Source organism: Canis lupus, chromosome 7 (assembly GCF_011100685.1).
Source record: "Canis lupus familiaris isolate Mischka breed German Shepherd chromosome 7, alternate assembly UU_Cfam_GSD_1.0, whole genome shotgun sequence".
NCBI classification, from domain to species: Eukaryota; Metazoa; Chordata; class Mammalia; order Carnivora; family Canidae; genus Canis; species Canis lupus.
In genome coordinates this window covers 4374139-4395000 of record NC_049228.1, presented here as the reverse complement: position 1 = coordinate 4395000, position 20862 = coordinate 4374139, and the positions used below count along the sequence as shown (strand labels likewise).

Sequence of the window (20862 nt, the reverse complement as noted above, 5' to 3'; positions counted from 1 at the left end):
TATCTAAAATTTCAAAATGTTCCTCATCCCCTGACATTTCATGTCCTTCTTCCTTGATTTATTTTTTCTTTTTAGCCTTTCCTGTCACACATACTGTGTATTTTTCGTGTTTACTCTGTTTGTTATTTTTCATCCCTGCCAGATTTTTCTTTTGAGTGTAGGGATTACCATCTGTTTACTTTGCTACTGTATCAGTGCCTAGCATGAATAACTCAATAAATATTTGTTGAATGAATAGATGTCTGCAAGCTTACCACAGGTATTACCTACTTATATGAAAACAATTGATGATTATGTGAATATTGTGTGACTGAAAACTTATTCTGACTTTTTTAATTACAGAAGGCCTTACGACCGGATATGGGCTATAATACGTTGGCCAACTTTCGAATAGAAAAGAAAATCGGTCGCGGGCAATTTAGTGAAGTTTATAGAGCAGCCTGTCTCTTGGATGGAGTACCAGTAGCTTTAAAAAAAGTGCAGGTAAGATGATTTTAATTATGTAAATCAATGTAAAATTATACTATATGAATAATAAATAGAAGGGAGTATGTCTGAATGACTGGGTAATGACAGTCTTAAGGTGAGAATGCTAGAAAGGAATAAAAATTATACTTTAAAAGCTTGAACTGAGTGTAGTACACAGTGGAAATTAATTTTTAATTTTTAATATTACTTCTGGGCTTTAAAAATTTAGCTGGTTTTGTTCACCTAGATTCAGTAATAACTAAAATGCTCCTAGAAAAGCTTTTACAACCCTAGATTGTAAGAGGCGGATTTGAGTTCTCACCAGTTGCTCCTGACTGCACGTGTAACTCTCAGCTGCAGCCATAGGCCTCACAATAGGAAAATAGATTTTACAAAATGAATTGTGTAAAGTTAGCAAGTGGCAGTCAAGGTTAAGCTGGGGTATTAATGTGGAGAACCACAATGGCGATAAATGAAGGAAAAATGAAGTTAACTTTATTTATTGGAAGATTTAAAAAAGAATGAAGAAGATTGATTAAGTTATAGGATCAATGACCTGTTTGTAATTTCCATCTTGTATCATTCTAGAATCAGCTTTGCTCTCCAGTCCTGGCTTTCCCCTCCGCTCCCCACTCAGATTCATTTATCTTGTTCCAGATCCTCTTCCGCAGTCCTCCCCTAACCCTATGTACCAGTGCCACTGAGCTACCCCTCAGTGGACCTACCAGAGCCCTCAAAGTTTCTTTTGCTCTAACAAGTCTAGGAAGTCTAATTTCACTTGCCCTCTGGTCTAGAAAGTACTTGTCTTTCTGTCTGAGTCTGTTTGACATCATAAAGTTTTGCTTCCCATTTTTCAGATAAGGTAGTCTGCCCACAGACTTTCCTATTTAACTCTGCAGCCCTCACATCTTTTCTCTGTAGTGACCTGTGAGATCAGAGTTTTCTCAATTTTCTTTTTGTAACTCCTTAGAGGATCGATGTGCTTGCAAAAGGCCATCACAGAGATGAACAACTTTCACTTACCTTTTTTGAGGAAACAATAAGTGTTTATAAAAGATGTTATGTGGCATATACGATATGAAAAATAATAGAAATGCCCTCATATCTGCGACCTGGCTTAAGAAAAAAAAAACATTAGAAAAAATTTTGAGCTGTATCTGGCCACTACCTTCCCTCAGAGGTAACCATGTCTGGCATTCTGTGTTTAACATTCCTTTGCTTTTCTTGATAGTTTTCCCTACATCTGTATACATTTCTAAATGAATTGATTGTTTGCTTTGTATTTTTTGAGCTTTTTATCAGTGTTGTCACATGTTGGTGCATGTGGCTGTACATTATCTTTTTCACTTGCTGTATCGTACTCAGTTGCTCTTGTTATGTGATACTTGCCATGTGGATTGTTTATAAGTTGTTTACTATTGGAAGCAGTACTTCTGTGCTAGTCTTATCTGTTTTTCTTGGTACACACATGCAAGCATTTCGCTTTTGTCTGGGCCTAAGAATGGAAATGATGAGCCACAGGGGATACCCATGATTGGTTCTGCAAGTTAATAGCAAGCTACTTCCCATAGTTGGGCAGGTTGACTTTTTTCACTGGCAGCCTAGAAGAGTAGCAGTCTTCTCTCTTTTAATATGACACTGACAGTTTAATAAAATATAATATAGGGGTGCCTGGGTGGCTCAGTGGTCGAGCATCTGCCTTGGGCGCAGGGCGTGATCCTGGTCCCAGGATCGAGTCCCACATCGGGCTCCCTGCAGGGATCCTGCTTCTCCCTCTGCCTGTGTCTCTTCCTCTCCCTCTGTGTCTCACATGAATAAATAAATAAAAATAAAATCTTAAATAAAGATAGAATGCAGATATTAATGTTTATGAAGCAGATGACTTTTGGAAGGATTATTCCATTAGAGAAGAACTCTGATCCATTTTTTAAATGTGTTTATTAGGATGCCTGGGTGGCTCAGCAATTGATCGCCTGCCTTTGGCCCAGGGTGTGATCCTGGGGTCCCGGGATCGAGTCCCACATCGGGCTCCCTGCAGGGAGCCTGCTTCTCCCTCTGCCTGTGTCTCTTCCTCTCCCTCTGTGTCTCTCATGAATAAATAAATAAAACCAAAAAAAAAAAAAAAAGGATTATTGAATTTCTACTTTGCATCTCTAGGCACTGAGGGAAATAAAAAAGAAGCTAGTCATATTACTCCTGCACTCCGGTGGAAAAAGAGTCTTCGTAGAATGATTAAATGTTAAGCCCTGTGGCATGGATTCCTGATTTAAATAGGAGTTTACAGAACGGAGATGTCAGTTTGAGCCGTTGGTGGAATCGGGACATAGGCCAGGCTATCAGAGCGAGGCCAGATTCTGGAGAGCACTGAAACCAGGAACAGGAATTTGAAGAATAGGACAGTAAGGATTCACTATGGATACTCAAGTAGAATAATAATCTTCAAGGTTCATTCTTTTAAAAGTAAAATTACAAACCAAGCACACAGAACGGACTGGAAAGAGGACAGCTGCCTATTTGCCACAGGTAGGGAAGGCCAAAGATGGACTGAGAAATCATCTGGAGGTCTCTGGAGGCTTCTCAGCTTCCTTCTCCACCTTCCCACTGATTCTGAGTGTAGGGGAAGAGGCTGGGCTCTAGTCTGTCCAGTATTTTTCTTCTTTTTGATTGGAAATTTGAAAGGACCTGAGTTAATTTGGGCAATCATATTTCCATTCAATATTAGATGCCCCCTCCAACTGCTCCCGTTTTACACCATGACAAACCTCAGACAGCCATCTCCTGCCATGTGGAGTTAGTTTGTCCTTTTGGATTATACAGTTCTCTGCTTTATACGGTATTAATATTGTGGCATCTTCCAGTTTTAAACGTAGCTTCTTTATAAAAGAGAGAAATGATGTTGTAAAGATGCTCATAGCTTATTTAATTAGGGAATGATGTCTTAAACCTTTATGAGGAGAAATGTATTTGCCTTTCAGATGTGTTATTGATTTCTGCGATGTATTACACTCGTGTGCTCAACAATAAATTTTGCGCTTCTTGCTTTAAAAAAAAAAATCTCTGTAGCTTAAAAAGAAGATGTTTAAGAATATTGTTAACCAGACTGTCTTCCTTTCTGGAGAATCTTAGCTCCTCTTAAAAAAAATTCGTAAAGAATGAAATACTGGATTTCCTTATGCATCTTGTTACTTTGTCTGAAGAGCTGTATTACTGTCCCCAGCTCTTCTGGCATCTTTCCTCAACACTGCTTGAGTTTATAGGGTGAAGTGCTGCTCTTACGAGTCATTTGTCTGCTTCCATGTCATTAAGGAGACATGTTAGAATTACCATCCAGATTCCTCAGCTTAGTTTGTTGGGGTTTTTTCCCCCCCTCGGCTTAGTTTCCAAGGCATTTCCTTACTTTGCCCCACAATATCAAGCCTCATTTTTTCAAGACCTTAAAAAAAAAACAAAAAACAAAACAAAAACAAAAAACAAAACGCACCAGTGTCCTAAGGTCTGGTGACTTTTATATAGGTTTGCCTGTTACCTGTGTGTGGAAAGAAGAGTGTGTGTTCTGAATGCACATCACTTCTTTGAAATCATAAACAGATCTGAGAACCTACAGTATATGGCAAAATGAACCAGTCTTTGGGAAAATGTACCCACATCTCATCATGATTTGTTTGCCAAAATTAAGATGGTGTCTTAACTGATGTGACGTTTTTGAAATTCCATGTGCCGATGTTGCTCCCATCTCTCCCTGTTTCCCCTCTTTGATGTGTCCCTTTGTCCTGCCCATTCACTCATTCCACCTAGTGTTAGTATATTGATCACCTTGTGTTCGGGGGTCAGCATGGAAAACTCCAGGATTACTGAGATCGACAAATAATGAGACTCATGGGGATTCCAATAGAAGTGCAACAGAGACACCTCTAAAATCACAAGATAGGCACTGTAATGAGAGTGCCTCCAGGAACATGGGTGAGGAGATTGGGATAAGGCATCACAGAGGAGGTGAGCTGGGTCTCAGAAGCTCAGCTCTTTGTGTTGGCAGACCGTCAAAGAATTACTTTGATCTGGTCCACCTAATCTCTATTGATTTGTATGTTACCAGTCTTATGACATGGTACTAGAGTATGAATTTTGGGTCTCATTGTGTCTCAGTTCTTTGATCTTTGTTACCCTAACTTTCTAAGAGGCGGTGAACTATTTTGATCCTTAGTCCTCTTTGCTTACTCTTAAGTTATATGTCCAGATAACACTGGTTTCCCGTGGGACATCCATTGTCAGTGACGTTTTTTTAGAATGGGAGGTACTTTTCTGTAGTATTTACAAAGGTAAGGTGATAATGCACTTTGTTCAAATTCACCCTTTTGGTACAAGGGTTATCTCAAAACAGCTTCCTGAAGGGACAAATATTCTTTGATGTTTATTGCTTTTACTTACAGTTGATTATGATAATAAAACAATCGTTGAGAAGTAACTTTTTAAAGTGTATTGAGTGGAACTTGCTTTTTTTCCACATATGTTGATTTTAGTTTCTACATTCTGTAGAATGTAGAAACTATATGTCTTCATGTATTAGAAATTGGGATTGCATACATTTAGAAATTTGTGAGCAATGAGAGTGTCTTCCATAGTGTATAGATGAGAATACGTTCATAATCTCTACAACTCTGTAGTCTCTTTTTCAGTGTTCATTGTGTTACTAAATTCATTCTGCAGCTTTTATCAGCTTCATTATATAATCTCTATAGATTTTGTTTGAACCTTCCAATAGTTATTTGGACAAATGAAAAATAGGAAGCATTTAGTAATTGATGCTGTTTTACTTGTTAAGGAGACACAGGCTTTTGTCTTAAAAACCAAAGCTCCTTAATTATATTTATCGTATGTGCAATTTTATCTTAGGCATTTCTTAGGCATATAAGAAATTGAGCAAATTTTTAGTTTTATTGAAGTTTTTGAGAATAGGGCATTTTAGTTAACAATATTTTACAGTTTCAATGAATTATGACACAGGGCATAAATAGATTATCAACATTAAAATATTTAAATGAGGGAATGGACATCCATGAAATAATTCAGTCCTTTGTCCTTTTTTGATTTTTCACATTGTTTTTTTCTTTAGCATTTTATGGTGCCTTAGGGTTATTATGCTAACATGTAGGTTTTGGTTGTATGGGTTTTTCTTAAAAATTTTAAGTGGTAAAAAGTCTTCTAGTGGCCAAACCCAGTGAATAAATAGAGTTGAAGTAACTTTTTATTTATGCTGTTGAAGATTTTTTATATGCTCAATTATTATTTACTGTGGCAGACATTGTACTCAGCACTGAGATAGAATAATTGAGTTCAACATTTATATAATTATAAATAATTATAGCTAAGAAGGAAATGACTGTCATGTGATAGGACAAACAAATTAGGTGGGGGGAAGGAAGGCTTTTTATTTTTATTTACTTATTTTAAAAATATTTTTAAAACATTTATTTAGTCAAGAGAGCGAGCAAACATGAGACAAAGAGAGCATGAACAGGAGGAGGGGCAGAGGGAGAAGCAGGGGAGCCCAATGTGAGACTCAATCCCAAGACCCTGGGATCATGACTGAGCCGAAGGCAGACGCCCAACCACTGAGCCACCCAGGCTCCCAGAAGGAGGGCTTTTTAGATGGAAAAACGTTTCTGAGGATGTGGAATTTAAACTCAAGTGGAAGATAAGGAGTCAGCCATCTGAAGAGCAGAAATAGGATTACAGGCATAGAGAACAGCCTTGGACAATAGGATTGACTTAGAATATATTAAAAACAGATAGTTGTGACCCTCATGAGTGGAGTGAGGAAGGGAAGTAGCATGGGGTTATAGAGCATGGCAGGAAAGAATTTGAGAGGTTTTTTTTTGTAGGCCATGAAGAGAGGTCTATATACTATTTATGTGTTCTATGTTTTATAAGGGTAATGAAAAGCTCCATTGGAGGAGCTTAAGCAGGTGATGATAAAATGTGGTATATTTTTTAAAGGCTGCACAGACTGTTGTGTAGAACATGGATTTGCCCTCTTCCATACACAGCAATAACAAGGCCAAACATTATTAATTGAAAAATGTTTAGCTGTTAAATAAATAATATTATTGGCAATATAAACAAAAATTACAAAATAAGATATTTCTAAAACTTTGTAAACATTAGAACTAAAAGAATGTATAAAAGCAAATAGAGTCATAGGATAGCTTTCACGTAGGAGGCAGGTTTTACGAGGTAGTACGTTTGACCTTTTTTCCACAAATAGTTCTATAGTTCTTGTTCTTTAAATGAATATTGCCTTTCCTCTGACATTTGCTCTTTCCTCACAACCCTCTCCAGTATCACATGCTTCTCCTTCTTGACTTGGGGCACAGTGGAATCCTCTTCATTAGGGCTTACTTTCCCTCCCGCTTCAGACCGCATTCTACATTCAACCACCTGTCATTCCTCCACCTTTGAAACCAGTGTCATCCAATTAAATTTTTCTTTTCCATCTTTATCCCTTTTCTGGTAATCTAAAGTACTTTTTGTCTTCTCTTCTCTTCTCTTTTTTCTTTTCTTTTTTTTCTTTTTAATATTTTTAACACCTAGCTCTCATTTTTCCTCTGCCCACTGCTGGGTGCTGTGTTGACTCTATTGAGACCAGGCCTCATGGTTTCTCACCACGCCTCCACTCCATGGCCCTCAGTCAGCTTTCTTAGTCCATCATCAGGGCGTACCCTACACTGTACTGATTCTGCCTCAAACTCTCAAAATTCCCTAATTAAATTCCCACTTCTTTCCCATTTCTTCTTTGCAGTAAAACTTGTTCCTTGGGCTCATCTTGATTACCATGGACGCACTGTGCTGTATTCCCCAGACCTCTTATATAAGGTCTGATTTCAGTTGTTAACTTTGTTGGACCTTTGTCAGCTCTTGCAGATGCTTCTACTTTAGAATCTCTCCCTGTGTTGCTAATCCCCAGTCATGGTTAATCTGCACTGTGTACTTCTTCATTTCTCTCTTCACATGTAACCATTGTTCCATGTGCCATAGCACAGAAGGGTCCAGGGTATGTCTTGGAGTTCTTGTCGCTGCTGTGGTTTTCTTGGACATGCAGTCTCTGATATTTCCCACTTGCATCTGTGTTAACCACAGGATAAGAAGAACCTCAAGTCAGCAGATAGGTGATTATAACATCCATGGTGGAAGTTAAGAACTGCTACCCTGAAGCCTCAGCCTCCACTCGAATACATTCATGATCAGTCGAGAATACCATCTCCTGTGACCGAAACAGTCTCTGTGACCATTGTGTTGTCAGGATCACAGAGCTGTTCTGATTCTTTTAATCCTACCTGTGCTTGGGTGGGATTTTTCCTTTCTGTCTCCTTGGAGACATTTTCACCAGTTGCCCCATTTGCCTACATCAGCTTGCCTTCTCTGCCTGTAATAGCATTATCTGACTTTCACTGACATCTCTGTACAATCTGTTGCTTCAACATCTGCCTGCAGCGTCTTAGAACTTACCTCTTGTGCTTTCTGAGATTCCATACTCTAGATTCTCCTCCCTCTCTGGTGTCCCTCTTCTGTCCCCTTCAGTGGCTTCTCTCTTCCATCCCCTTCAATCAATTCTCTTTTCCTTACTCTTTTTGGATCATTTCTCATGGTTTTAATTTTGAGTCATTCACTTCAACTCTAGCCACATTCTCACTCACAGCCCTATGTACCTCCATAGGGTGCTGCCTTCATCTATAGAAGCCCTGACTAAGCTCTGCTGAGCTTGAAGCTCTCATAAAATCTGAACAAAAGTGAATTTTCTTTGATAGAGTTGTTGTTCTTCTTCTTCTTCTTCTTTTTTTTCTTTTTCTTAATTTTAAGGAAGTCTGTTGAGCAAGGCTTCCTGATGCACTTGAAGTCAGATCACCTCTAGCCTGTTGAATTAAAAGGCATTTCCTTGGAAACAAAAGTGTTTTTAATAGTCAAAGAATAATCAGTGCCACACATTGATACCTAGTTCCATACCATCATTTGCCAGGACCGTAAGGAATCCACAAGAAAGAAATTGAGGACTATCTTGTAATTTGCAGTTTAAATGTGTTGCTGTGTTAAGAGAGGAAGGTGGACAGAAGCTAAATCGCAGGGCTTGGTGTTCTAAAGGGAGAAAGGTTTCTGGCGTCTGTGTAGAACTCTTCCTGCACTCACCTCGCTTAAGTTGTGCCCCCATCTCCACTCCAGCTCTGTCTCCCCACCCTTTCGAGTGCATCTTTATTTACTCAGGGAAGTGCTGGTGGTAGAGACTTCAGTTATTTAGGATTAACTTGTTCAGTGATTTGTGATTTATATCTAGAGAGGTCACAGTCCTTCTGCTATGGATTTTCCACCCTCCCCTCACCACCATCCTCTATCCCTTCAAATTAAAGAGAGAGGTTCTGTAAGGGAAAGTCTGCCTACCAGTCAGCATGTAGGAGAATCGGAAATTTGCAGGCTAATAGCAAAAATATTCCTTAGACCTCCTCTCCTGTCACTCCAGTCACGGTTAGAGGATGGTCCGTACAGGCGTCGGGCAGTTGGAATAAAGGGATGGAAGCATTTGGGCACCAGATCAAGAGAGGCAAGAACACTGGGATGAAGAAGGGCATAATCCAGGGACAACTGAGGTTTGTCACTTAGAATACAGGGACTCAATTTAGGGACAAGTGGCTCAGTTCATTTATTCAGGCTCTGGTAAAGCTGGTGAGGCCCAGGAGATAATCTGGGTAAGATTTTCATTATATAAGGTTTATTTAAAGTGAGATATACCACGTTTTTCAAACTTTTTAATATATATTTTTAAGTACTTTCATTGCTACGTTTTAAATGTTTTTCTTCTAACAAATTGACAAATGCCTTTTCAAGGATATTTATGTTAAATTACTAGAAGACCTCATTTTCCTCTTAAAGATACCCTTTTTACTTTGATTGGTCATGAGTAAATTTTGGCAAAATTTAGATGACAAAACAAACTTTTAAAGTGATTCAGAAAGTACCAAGAACTTATTAGCCTTGCCTAAACAAGAACTTAACACTTGCCTAAACATTGCTGTTAACTTTGCTCTTACTAAGTATATAGCTTAAAATCCCAAAGAATCTTTAGTAGAGCTCAAAAAGATGCTGTCTGAAGATAAGCTTGTAAATATTCTAAGAAAAATATTTTCACAAAATCCAGATTTTTTCCCCTTATATGTTGTTTTTTCTTGCTCATGAAATCAGACAGTCTTGAATCTATGTCTGGGAGTGATTTAATCTAAAGATCCAGCTTTTATTTTTCTCTGGACTTCCTGGCTAAGAGAAAAAGATAAGATACTGCTGAATTCCCAATTAAACGTATTTATAAATGTATTTGGTTCAGAATTTCGTTTTGCCTCAAATGTGCCAGGAACACTTATCTCTCAGTGACTGAGGGGAGACTTTGATATTACTAAGAATTCACTTAAAAATAAAAATTAATTTGTAATATTAAATTATTTAATTGTAAGTTGAATTAGAAATTCAGTTTCTATGAAGCACACTTCTACCTTAGTATCTTGTGTCTGGTTAGGGTTTCCTAAAGCTCCTGTACTCATCTTTTTCTCATCTCATTCACTAGTGTTTGCTTTTAAATATTTTTCCTATCATAGAGACATTGATTATTGGGAGATTAAATTTATACATGCCTCCAAGTTTGTAATTTTCTTCATTTTAATAACTAGCACCAGAATTTCCTTTCCCTTTCTTCTTAAAAAACATTTTCAGGAATTTCTTCAAGGTCAAAGACATTTAAAATTTTGTTCTTCCCTGCATTTCTTTGAATTATCTCAAGTCCATTGTGACTAGTAGGTCCTGAGCATAGCATTAGCATTCATGATTTGGAGGTAATCTGTTTTTTCTCTTGCCATTTTGATTTTTAGGCATAAATATTGTGTGTGTGTATTTCATAACTGTAACTAATGTCAAGCTCAAAATTTTGTCTACATTAATATATAGTATTATTTAACATGTTACATTAGTAACACCAAATTTTTGAGCCTCATTTGGCAATTTGGGGAATGAATGGCTTTTCTCTATGTAATTGCTAGGTGTAAAGCTTTTTTCTTTATAGTAATAAACTTTTGATTTTACTTATTTCTATAAGGGATCTTGCTGAAGTGAATTATGCTTTCCTGCATATATGAGTCCTGCCCAGCTAATCCCTGCCAGCCATACTCCACTTCCTTGAGGTTCTCACATCACTTTGTACAAGTAGCGCTTATTAGATTGTGTGTTTGTGTTCTGTGTACGCATCTGCAATCTGCATCTGACAGCTTGCATTTGAAGGACTGCAAGCTCGTTTTCTTATTTATATCTATAATAAAATCTGATGACAATTGACAGCATGGTTTTGTGAATAAAAGAAAGCAACAACATGAACAAGTTATTTTTTTTTTTTTTTTTTTTTTTTTTTTTATGAACAAGTTATTTATGTTAATTGTCTACCTGTAGAATAGAACTATGATGCTCTTGAAAAGGATTATGTTTATATGAAAATTTTTCCTTCAGTAAGTAGCGTTATACTGTTTGTGCTTGCTTTTTTTTTTTTTTTTTAAGATTTTATTTATTTATTCATGAGAGATACAAAGAGAGAGGCAGAGACAACAGGCAGAGAGAGAAGCAGGCTCCCTATGGGGAGCCTGATGCGGGACTTGATCCCAGGATTCATGATCATGACCTGAGGACGTGAGCCCCTGAGCCACCCAGGCATCCCTCTCTTTGTGCTTTAATGCTGGTAGTTCATTTTTTTTTCTCCTCCTATTAGTATCCATTTATAGCTAATATAATCTCATTTTACCAAAGTTTGATATCTATGAGGGTTCGATGTTTACAAAAAATTTCTTAGTAGATATTTTATGTAATTTTTGTGATGGTGATTTGTCCTTTCTTTTTTCTTTTTCTTTTTTTTTTTTAATTTTTATTTATTTATGATAGTCACAGAGAGAGAGAGAGGCAGAGACATAGGCAGAGGGAGAAGCAGGCTCCATGCACCGGGAGCCCGATGTGGGATTCGATCCCGGTTCTCCAGGATCGCGCCCTGGGCCAAAGGCAGGCGCTAAACCGCTGCGCCACCCAGGGATCCCTGTCCTTTCTTTGTTCATTTCATTTCATTCCTTACCATTCCACTCCATCTGAAGTCATAGTAGTATGAATTGACTGTGGTCAGCCTGGTTAGATTTACTGCTAATGGAGAAAAGTGAAGCCACACTCTCTGATACACGTTACTAGCACACACATTTCCTTTTCTGTTGTTTGAATGAAGTGGGAGGAAATTTGATGCCATCTAGTTTATCTCCCTCTCTTTGTAAACCATTAAAGGGAGGGGCACCTGGGTGGCTTAGTCTATTCATTGTCTTTTAGTTTTGCCTCAGGTCATGATCTCAAGGTCTTGGGATCAAGCCCTGCATCTCAGCTGGGAGTCTGCTTGAGATTCTCTCTCCTTCTGCCCCTACCCCCTCTCACATATACCCACGTACACTCTCTCTCAAATAAATCTTTTTTTAAAAAGCCCATTAAATAGGGACTCCTGGATGGCTCAGTAGTTGAGCATCTGCCTTTGGCTCAGGTCATGACCCCGGGGTCCCGGGATCGAACAGGGAGCCTGCTTCTCCCTCTGCCTGTGTCTCTGCCTCTCTCTCTATGTCTCTCATGAGTAAATGAATAAAATCTTTTTAAATAAAAATAAAACACATTAAATAGTATAGAATTTTTTTATTTTTTCAGATATTAATTTGCTGTTATCTATTATACATTAACACTTGAAAAACATAAGCAATACTCAAAATTTTCATTAGAAAATTAATAAAGTTGAAGGCTGCCTAGAAATAGAAGTATTTGCTGTGGTGTTAGGTGAAAATGTGTATAGTCATATTGCATATGACTGCTACTTTCATTCTCCAACACACACAAAAATTTATACAAGAAGGAAAGGAGCAAAAGCTAAGATCCTTTAAGAAAGTGAGTTGGTTTTTTTTGTTTGTTTGTTTTTTGTTTTTTGCTTAAAATTTTTATTTATACTTCTTAATTTTTTTTAGGAAGGGGAAGATCAGAAAGAAATATGCCTGTGTTTAGATATTAAGAATGTTATTGAGTAAAAGTTGTGTATTACAAGTTGTAATTGTACCTGCATATTCTATATTTCCTTATGTAATCTTATGCCTTAGTATCTGTTATTTCTGGGAAGCAGGATCTTAAAATTTTTTCAACATTCGGCTTTAATATTACCCATGTGTTTTAATATTACCACTCTTCACATGGAGATTTCTTCTTTAGATTTCTCATATTACTCTCTGCACATACATATATTTTAGTACTTATTAGCTAGTTGTATATGTGTTAGACTTCACAACAGCCTGAGGCATTGAAGAAAATGCAGACTCTGGAGCTGGAATGATCTGGATTCAAGTTCTTGTTCTGTCACTGATTTTATGACGCTAAACATATATTTAATCTCTCTGAACCTGAGTCCTCATTCTAAATTGGAGTCAGTGCTACCTACTTTATAAAAACATGGTGAAGATGATGGCAACATATGTATGTAAAGAGAGATTACATGGTAGATAGTAGATGTTCAATAACTTCTCAAGTCACAAAGCCTTGGATTGTGCTGCTCCTTTTGAATTACGCACCTACTTCTCCTGGAACATACCGGCTGTCTGAATCAGGAAGACTTGGTCAAGTTGATGACTCTAAATGTCATTGAAGTTGTTTTGTTATGTCAGTAGGGTTTTCATCAGCTCATAGTACTAACTTATCCAGATATTTTCTACAATATTTGGTATATTGGTTTTTTAAATTTATTGTTTATTTTCCATTTACTTAGAACATTCAGAGTTCTTGGTTACCAGAGAATCCTAAATATCCCTTTGATTACATTATTTTTATGTTTTTCACATCAGACCGATATTTCTCAACCTTTTTTTCATTATCACACTCAAGGAGCCTTTTCAGATGGTTTTTCCTAATTACTTCCTCTCCCTTATGAAATTTTAATTCCACAGATAAGACTGTATATGTTTATGTGTTGTATATATGTCTGTGCTTTATCCTTAAAAAGGGTAAGGCTTTGTCATACCTCTCTCCAAAGAAAAGAACCATTTTTTATCTCCTTGGAGTGCTATCCCGTGCATTTAGATCTTTTAGATATTGATTGTGTAGATAATGATTCAGAGCTTGGGTTAGAGTTGGGTAACTCTGAGAGTGAATCCAGGCAACTCCATTAATTAGCTGTGTGAACTTTTGTCTGTTTCTTAAGCTTTTTCCTCATCTGTGAAACGGGAATACTAACATTGTTGTCTTCCTAAGGATTAAATGACAATTAAATGAGGTAGTTAGTGCAGTGTGTTCAGCACATATTAATTGTCTCATATATATTAGCTATTATTTTATTGTATTATCACAACATCCATTCTCTTTCATTTGAACCGAAGACTTGAAATATCTAACAGTTCTCTTTTCTTATTTTATTACTCACTGCCTTTGGAAGGAACAGGAGATAAAAGACCTTCAGAGCTCCTAGAAAGCTAATTGGGAAGAAAATTTCTTAGCATGTATATAACTACATGTAAAGTATTATAATGCATTTATTTACATGGTGTCTTAAACCACAGATTATTGTTTTATTAAATAATTCTGGATTCTCTTTCTAGATATTTGATTTAATGGATGCCAAAGCACGTGCTGATTGTATCAAAGAAATCGATCTCCTTAAGGTAAATAAACACATTGTTGACTATTTTGAACATAGATGAGCATGTTAATTAAAGTGCTTTATGAAAATATTACACTTACAAGCAAAAAGATTTTTAAAATTTATGCCACACCGGTTTTCAGTAACATTATATAAATTTGTGTCTCAGTATATGGAAGAATGTGGTTATTTTTTGGATTCATTGTAAAATAATTTAATCTGAACATTAGGTAAGATTAGCTCCCCTTTCCCCCCTGCCATTTGAAACTAGGAAATAGAGAAAATGGGCATAAAACATTAAAGAATTTTTTTCTTGACTGTCCCAATTAGACATATTCTAAAGGCTAAATAACATAAATGCTATCAGTATTATCTCAAGATGTAATATATTGAGAATATGAACTGATCCAAATGGGCACAAGCTTTATATAATATTTCTGTATCTTTTTTCCATCCTTAGAAAGGATGATGTAAAGAGTATGTCAGAATTAGCTTTTCAGTTTCTCATCCACTCAAAGGATATGATTGAAATTTCAGTTATCTGCATGGCTTTTATTCTAGTAAAATTTCCTTTGAGGAATGCTGTAGCTTACGTTATATTTTTAACTGTTAGATAAGACTTGGATGTTTTTTATGCCATACATTTTTGTTTGTGCCTAAAATGAATCCAGTTTATCAAAGAAGATAAGAGTCAGATCAAAATGAACCATGCTTTCCATCTGTTTTGTTAGTTGTAGTTATTTCCTGGGCCATGAAGTAACAGTTTTAAATATATATATATATATATAAATTGTTATTAGAGAAATAAAATATATTGTCATAGAAGATGTGGAGGAATAACCTGTAAGTAGAAGGAAGAAAATCATATATATACACTCTGGGAGAATTCTTTTTTTTTTTTTTTTTTTTTTCTGGGAGAATTCTTGAATAGTTTTCTTTGAGAAACTATTTGTCTTATGTTAACTTGCTTAAAGATTGAACAGAAAACAAATCATATAAAAGGATTATCAATATGTATAGACTGATGCATATATTCTATAAGGTGAAATTTTTCTTAGGATCATTTAACAAATCAAACTATAGGTAAACTTAAACTCTGTATATTTATATTAATTGATGTAAAACCTATAGAGTATAGTAGATGTCCTTTTATTTTGTTTTAAATCACTGGCTGCAGTTACATGAGGATAGAGCCAACTTCAAAATAAGAGTGAAAAGGAATACTTTATTTACCATTGAGTGCCATTAATGACAGTGCCCATTTTGAAAGATACGATTTTTAGCAGTTGATGCTGTATTTCTGCCATTTGTTTCTATTTATATATTTATTGGATATAGCACATACTTTAAAAAATTTTAAGGTCATAATTTATTTCTAATAAAATATTAAAATAAAATCAATTGATATCTAATATTTTCAATAATTACAATATTTGTTTCAAAATTCACTAAAGAAAATACACTGTCATGTTAAGATTTCTATAATTTAAAAGTACAAAGCAGTAACTAAGTTTATTCTTAAGAAACTATAAGTGATTCTTGAGAATTTACAGTAAGAAAACTTTCTGGTACCCGTTTTGTGTGTGTGTGTCTTTTTTCCATCAGCAACTCAACCATCCAAATGTAATTAAATATTATGCATCATTCATTGAAGATAATGAACTTAACATAGTTTTGGAATTAGCTGATGCTGGTGATCTATCCAGAATGATAAAGGTAAGGCATTGTTTGTTTGTTTTTTAAACTAAGTATTTATTTTTTCTGATAGAATTGCTCTTTAAAGATACAGATATATCAGAAACTTTAAAGACCTCAGTTCAATACTTTAACATGTGGTAAATGTGTAACGAATGATAAAATAGTAGTGATTATGAACCTGGTTTACCTGGTGATACTGAACTAAGAAGTGTGAGCACTCTGAAATCAGCTTGGAAGTAGACCAACAGATTTGTCTTCTGTAAGCTGAAGTTAAAATTTCACAACTTGATTTTTTTGAGCAGACCACCCTTGATCTTGTATCTTTGGACATCAGGCAGAGGGGGACAGAAAGACAATCTAGTGAATCCTAATCTGTTCCTACAAGGGATTCATCAAAGAATAAAGTGGACTTTTCATTCAGACCTTGCACATCAAACCCTAACTCAACCACTTAAAAGTTTGTCTTTTCCAAGAGCATATTCATTGGGTTTAAGTTCAGCTACAAGTTACAGAAATCCCCAAATTTCAGTGTTCTAAAAACTGCTTGTCCTTAGGGAAGTTACTTCTGTGTACCACAGTTTTTCAAAAACAAAATAATGAAAATTCTACAATTCTACTTCATAGAATTGTTGTAAATAATTAATTGACATTTATTCAGACATGAGAACTGTGTCTCACACATGCTAAGGCTATTCAAATGGAAGCTGCTGCTGTATTACTATTGTTATCAGTTATATTTCTCTGTTACATAAAATTCTGGGGCTGTTATGGCAGCTCTGATCTATCAAATTCTCAGAAACCAAGCCTATTTGCAACTGATCGAGTCACCTTTCCTAGGCATGTAGGGACACAGAGTACTTGCTGGCTGTACCTTGAGGCATGTTACTGAATACTGCCACACATTTTTAGCTTCATCCCTTTGGCCAGAATTTAGTCTTATGAACATGTGTAGCTGCAAGGGAGGCTGGCATATATAGCCTTCTTTTGGCTGATCATGTGCTAAACTTTAATTACTAAAGCTAAACTTTACCAGGAAGACCTGTTGAGCAAGGTGGAAATCGGTGAAGACAAACCAAATGAGAAAAGCAAGACTATTTATTCAGAGCTTGCTGTATCAAGGGAGTCGACCATTGTCATTAATGCTTTGACAGAGATTCACAGGCAGGCAGAGAAATAGAAAATCTTTATAATGGGAAAAATAAACCTTTAGGTATGACCTGTTTAGAGGCTGTTGTCATACAGAAGCTTTACATGAGGTGCTTAAAAGTGAGGCATCTCATCTGCAGGTACAGGGACAAAAATTAGGGAAGCTGTCAGTTATTAATCAAGTCCTGGGCACTTGGACTTGGGGCTGATTGTTATAGAGTTATTATTTAGCTTCCTGCATTGTCACTGGAGACAGCAATCTGGCTTCCTGCACACCTGACATAGCAGGCTGGCGTCCTTGGTTGTTTGTGATGGATTAAAGGTTGGCTTTCTGGTCGGGTTGCTGAAGGCTGTGGTTCAGAGTTCTGTTTTTCTATGATCTGGGCATTGTCTGTATATCCAGTCTCTCAACAGACAATGGAACACAACTGTAATCTCTGCTACATGGAGTTATTGTAAGGCATTCTTAAAAACAATGTTAGATGCTTTATATATATTACCGTATTTGCTGTTTGTTCAAAAGGATTCTGGGCGTCGATCTGACACTTGGAGAAGATAGTCATCATTACTAGTAAACAGAAGAACTGATATTTGAAATTAGGGTTTATCTGATACAAAATTTCATGTGTTTGTTTTCCTTTAGTGGCCCTGAAAGATTTTTATATCACAGAACTCCTTTGAAAAATCAGAAGAAAACCCTTGACCTTCTCCCCAGAAAGATGTCGATGCATACACAATTTGCCTTCCATCACAAAGCCTTGACAAATTCTCTGATCCAGGAGCTCACAGGTTCTCTAGCAGTAGCTGGGAACCCTGCTCGCCGGTGTGATGAGTGCAGTGTCAGCCACTTAACTTCTCGTAGGCTTAGTTGCCTCATCCATAAGATGGAGGCAGTTTTGAGATTGCTTTGTAAAATATAAAAATACTACACAACAGAGAGGTAATATTTTTATTTTTATCACAGAATGCTATCGAGCTGTTTTTTTTTTTTTTTTTTTTTTTTGAGCTGACTGTTTAAAGTCCCATGGTGAGAGTGACTCACTTCTAATCGGTTATCTGATTTTCTGTTTTAGGGACTTCCCACCACTAGTACAAACTGTCTTTGCAAATTAATGAACAATTTAAAAAAAGTGATTTTAATTTTAAAAAGACTTGCAAACACAAGTGCAAAATTTTTAAAACCGCTATCAAGATGAGACATATAAAAGCAAATGTAGATAGTCCTCGTAAGAGAGATAGCTAATTTACAATTCTTGGCTTAAACTTTAAGCGCAAGTTATTTAAATACTTACAGTAGGAAGCAAAGAGGCAAATCTTCATTGAGCTGAAGGTAGATAAAAAATAAACAATTTCAGTTATTGAGTCCTGCCCCTGATTGAGAGATAATTGATTTAGAGTTTTGATTGTCGTCTAGAGGTTTTGCTCTTTTCTGGTCTAGCTTGCTTTCTTTGCTACTATTTCTCCACACTTTCAGATTGCTGTCCCTGGCCCGTTGCCAAGGCATGCCGGAGCCCATGGGTTTACCCTGGAAGAGTACTCTTGAGAAAACTAGGGCAAGATCACAGTGCCTTACAGAAGAAGCCCTGTGGTCTGCATCTTTAGCAGATTCAGATCTCTTAGGCCAATAAAGGAGAACAAAATTTGTCAGTGTGTTTTTATATTTATTGTGGTGATGAACTCACCTCCCGTATTTAAATGGCTCTGGCCATCAGTTGACGTTTTCAATGAATTTTTTAATCACCTGACCCAGCAGATATAGTAAGATCTATTCAGATCTTTGTGTTTAGTAACGAATGGTAACACACTGTTAGAGACTTGCTAACTATACTCTTAAAGTATCCTTGGGGCTTCTGGCTAAAATTTGAAGGTATCTATCGTGTAAAAGCTTACTTAGGAGACTTTAAAAAAAATAAAAGATATCAAATGATTGCTTAAAATAAGTTGCATGTTTATAGAACAATTTATTGTACTTCAATAGAACTGCAGTAGTTCTTTAGAGAATTGGTAATATCATTCTTCCTTCCCGTCTTGTAGACATTATTGTATAAGCCTTTAATGATCCTATCCTTTGGGGCCCCTGGGTGGCTCATTCAGTTTAGTGTCTGCCTTCAGCTTAGATCACGGTCTCAGGGTCCTGGGATAGAGCCCCCGGGTTGGGTTCCCTGCTCAGCATGGAGTCGGCTTCTCCTTCTCCCTCTGCCTCCTGCTCACATGCACGTGCTCTCTCAAATAAATAATAAAGAAATCATCTTAAAAAAAATGATCCTATCTTTTATTGTAGGTACCATTCATCTTCCTCACCAAGATATGAGAGAGTCTGGGTCCAATTTCCCAGATCCTCTCGGAGGTTGAAAGTTACATTGCCAAACCTGTAGATCTTAGATAGTCTCAGCATAATGGCCATAACAGAAATTTTGACTATGAAGTTTCACATGAGTAGAGTACTTTCATATCTGGTTAGATTTATGTATGTCTTTTATGATAAAGAAGGATAATGAGGAGAGAGGGGTGTTGCTATTTTAAGTAGGATGATGAAAGAAGACCGTCCTGACCTAAGTCCAACACCCCCCACCTCCACCTGCCATTTCCTTCATACTGTTCTGGTTGTTTTTCTCTCACAGACACTCACTCCTGACCCTGTTTCCAACCCCCCAAGAAATGGCTCTTGAATGACCTCTGACATTAAGTCCAGCGGACTTCATCCAGTGCTCCTTCTACCTAATGTCTCAGCTGCTTGTCTTACCCTCCTTGGAATTCTCCTCCTCTGGCTCGTTGAATCCCCCAGTGCCGTGGTTTCCTTCCTGCCTTTTGGATGCTCTGATTCTTCTTAACTGGATCATTCTCTCCTCTTGGCTCTTCATGATAGAGTTTCAAAAGTTTCAGTCCTGGCTTTGAAAAAAACCTTTCCTTTTTCCTTTATACTCACTTCATAGTTGATGTCCTTCCTGCCCATGGATTCAGTTCCTTTCTGTGTGCTTGTTTTCTAACTTTTTATCTTCCATCTAGAGCAGTCTTTTAATTCTGAATTCATGTTAGCTCAACACCTCTGTAAAGAAATTCATGATCTTCCCCACAGACTGCCCTCCTCCCACGTTTCCTAACTCAAAGTTTGGCACCAGTCTGCCGAGTCATACATGCCGGAGCCCAGGACTCTTCTTTGACACCTCTGTCTCCTTTACCTCCCACTCTGGTCTATCATCAAGTTCAGTTTATTTTTCTCTTAAATGACTTCCATACATTCTACCCCAGCTCTGTTTCCATTTCTCTCCCTGAAGTATCACCATCTCCTACCTGGAGAGCAGGAGCTTTTAAACTAATCTTCCAGCACCCAGCACCCATTTTTCAAATCTGTTTCTCCATCAGTCTTTAAGTGAGGTGAAGAAGGAGTGGGGGGAAAAAACAGAAAATCCTCTTTTTAAAATCCTTCTCGGGTTTCCTAATTGACATTAAAGATGTTTGTCAAGATCTACTAAAACTGTGTGATCCAGAATCTTAGACGGAAGAATCTGAGTTTCTTTTGTGACCTCACATATCTCTAGTGCTTAGGACAGAGCTCTGCACAGAGTAGGTGCTCAGTAAACACCTGCTATAGAAGGTGCAGACACCTTCAGTTTCTGGGGCAGTGCCTGGCTCATAGTAGTAACTCAATAAATTTGTGGTCATTGAGTTCATAAAAGGTGATTATCTCCTTCCTCCCTCCCTCGCTCCCTTCCAAGTTGATTCTTTTTACCTCTGTTGCCCTTCTCTGTTTCAGGGGCCCTGGGTGAATATGGGTAGTTGTTTCATGCTTTTCACTCTGGTCTCATGGGGAGTTGCTAAGATAATTTACCAGTATACTG

The 20862-nt window shown here is 37.0% G+C and overlaps 1 protein-coding gene across 15 annotated transcripts in view; it reads left to right on the top strand.

Annotated features, from left to right (window-relative positions):
- NEK7 (NIMA related kinase 7) overlaps nt 1–20862 on the top strand; it is a 158453-nt gene that overhangs the window by 86976 nt on the left and 50615 nt on the right. For all 15 annotated transcript variants that reach the window (XM_038541971.1, XM_038541968.1, XM_038541958.1 and 12 more), the window contains 3 exons: nt 343–483; nt 14139–14201; nt 15785–15895. In XM_038541971.1, the coding sequence (XP_038397899.1) occupies nt 343–483; nt 14139–14201; nt 15785–15895 (315 nt within the window). The remainder of the gene's footprint in view (nt 1–342; nt 484–14138; nt 14202–15784; nt 15896–20862) is intronic.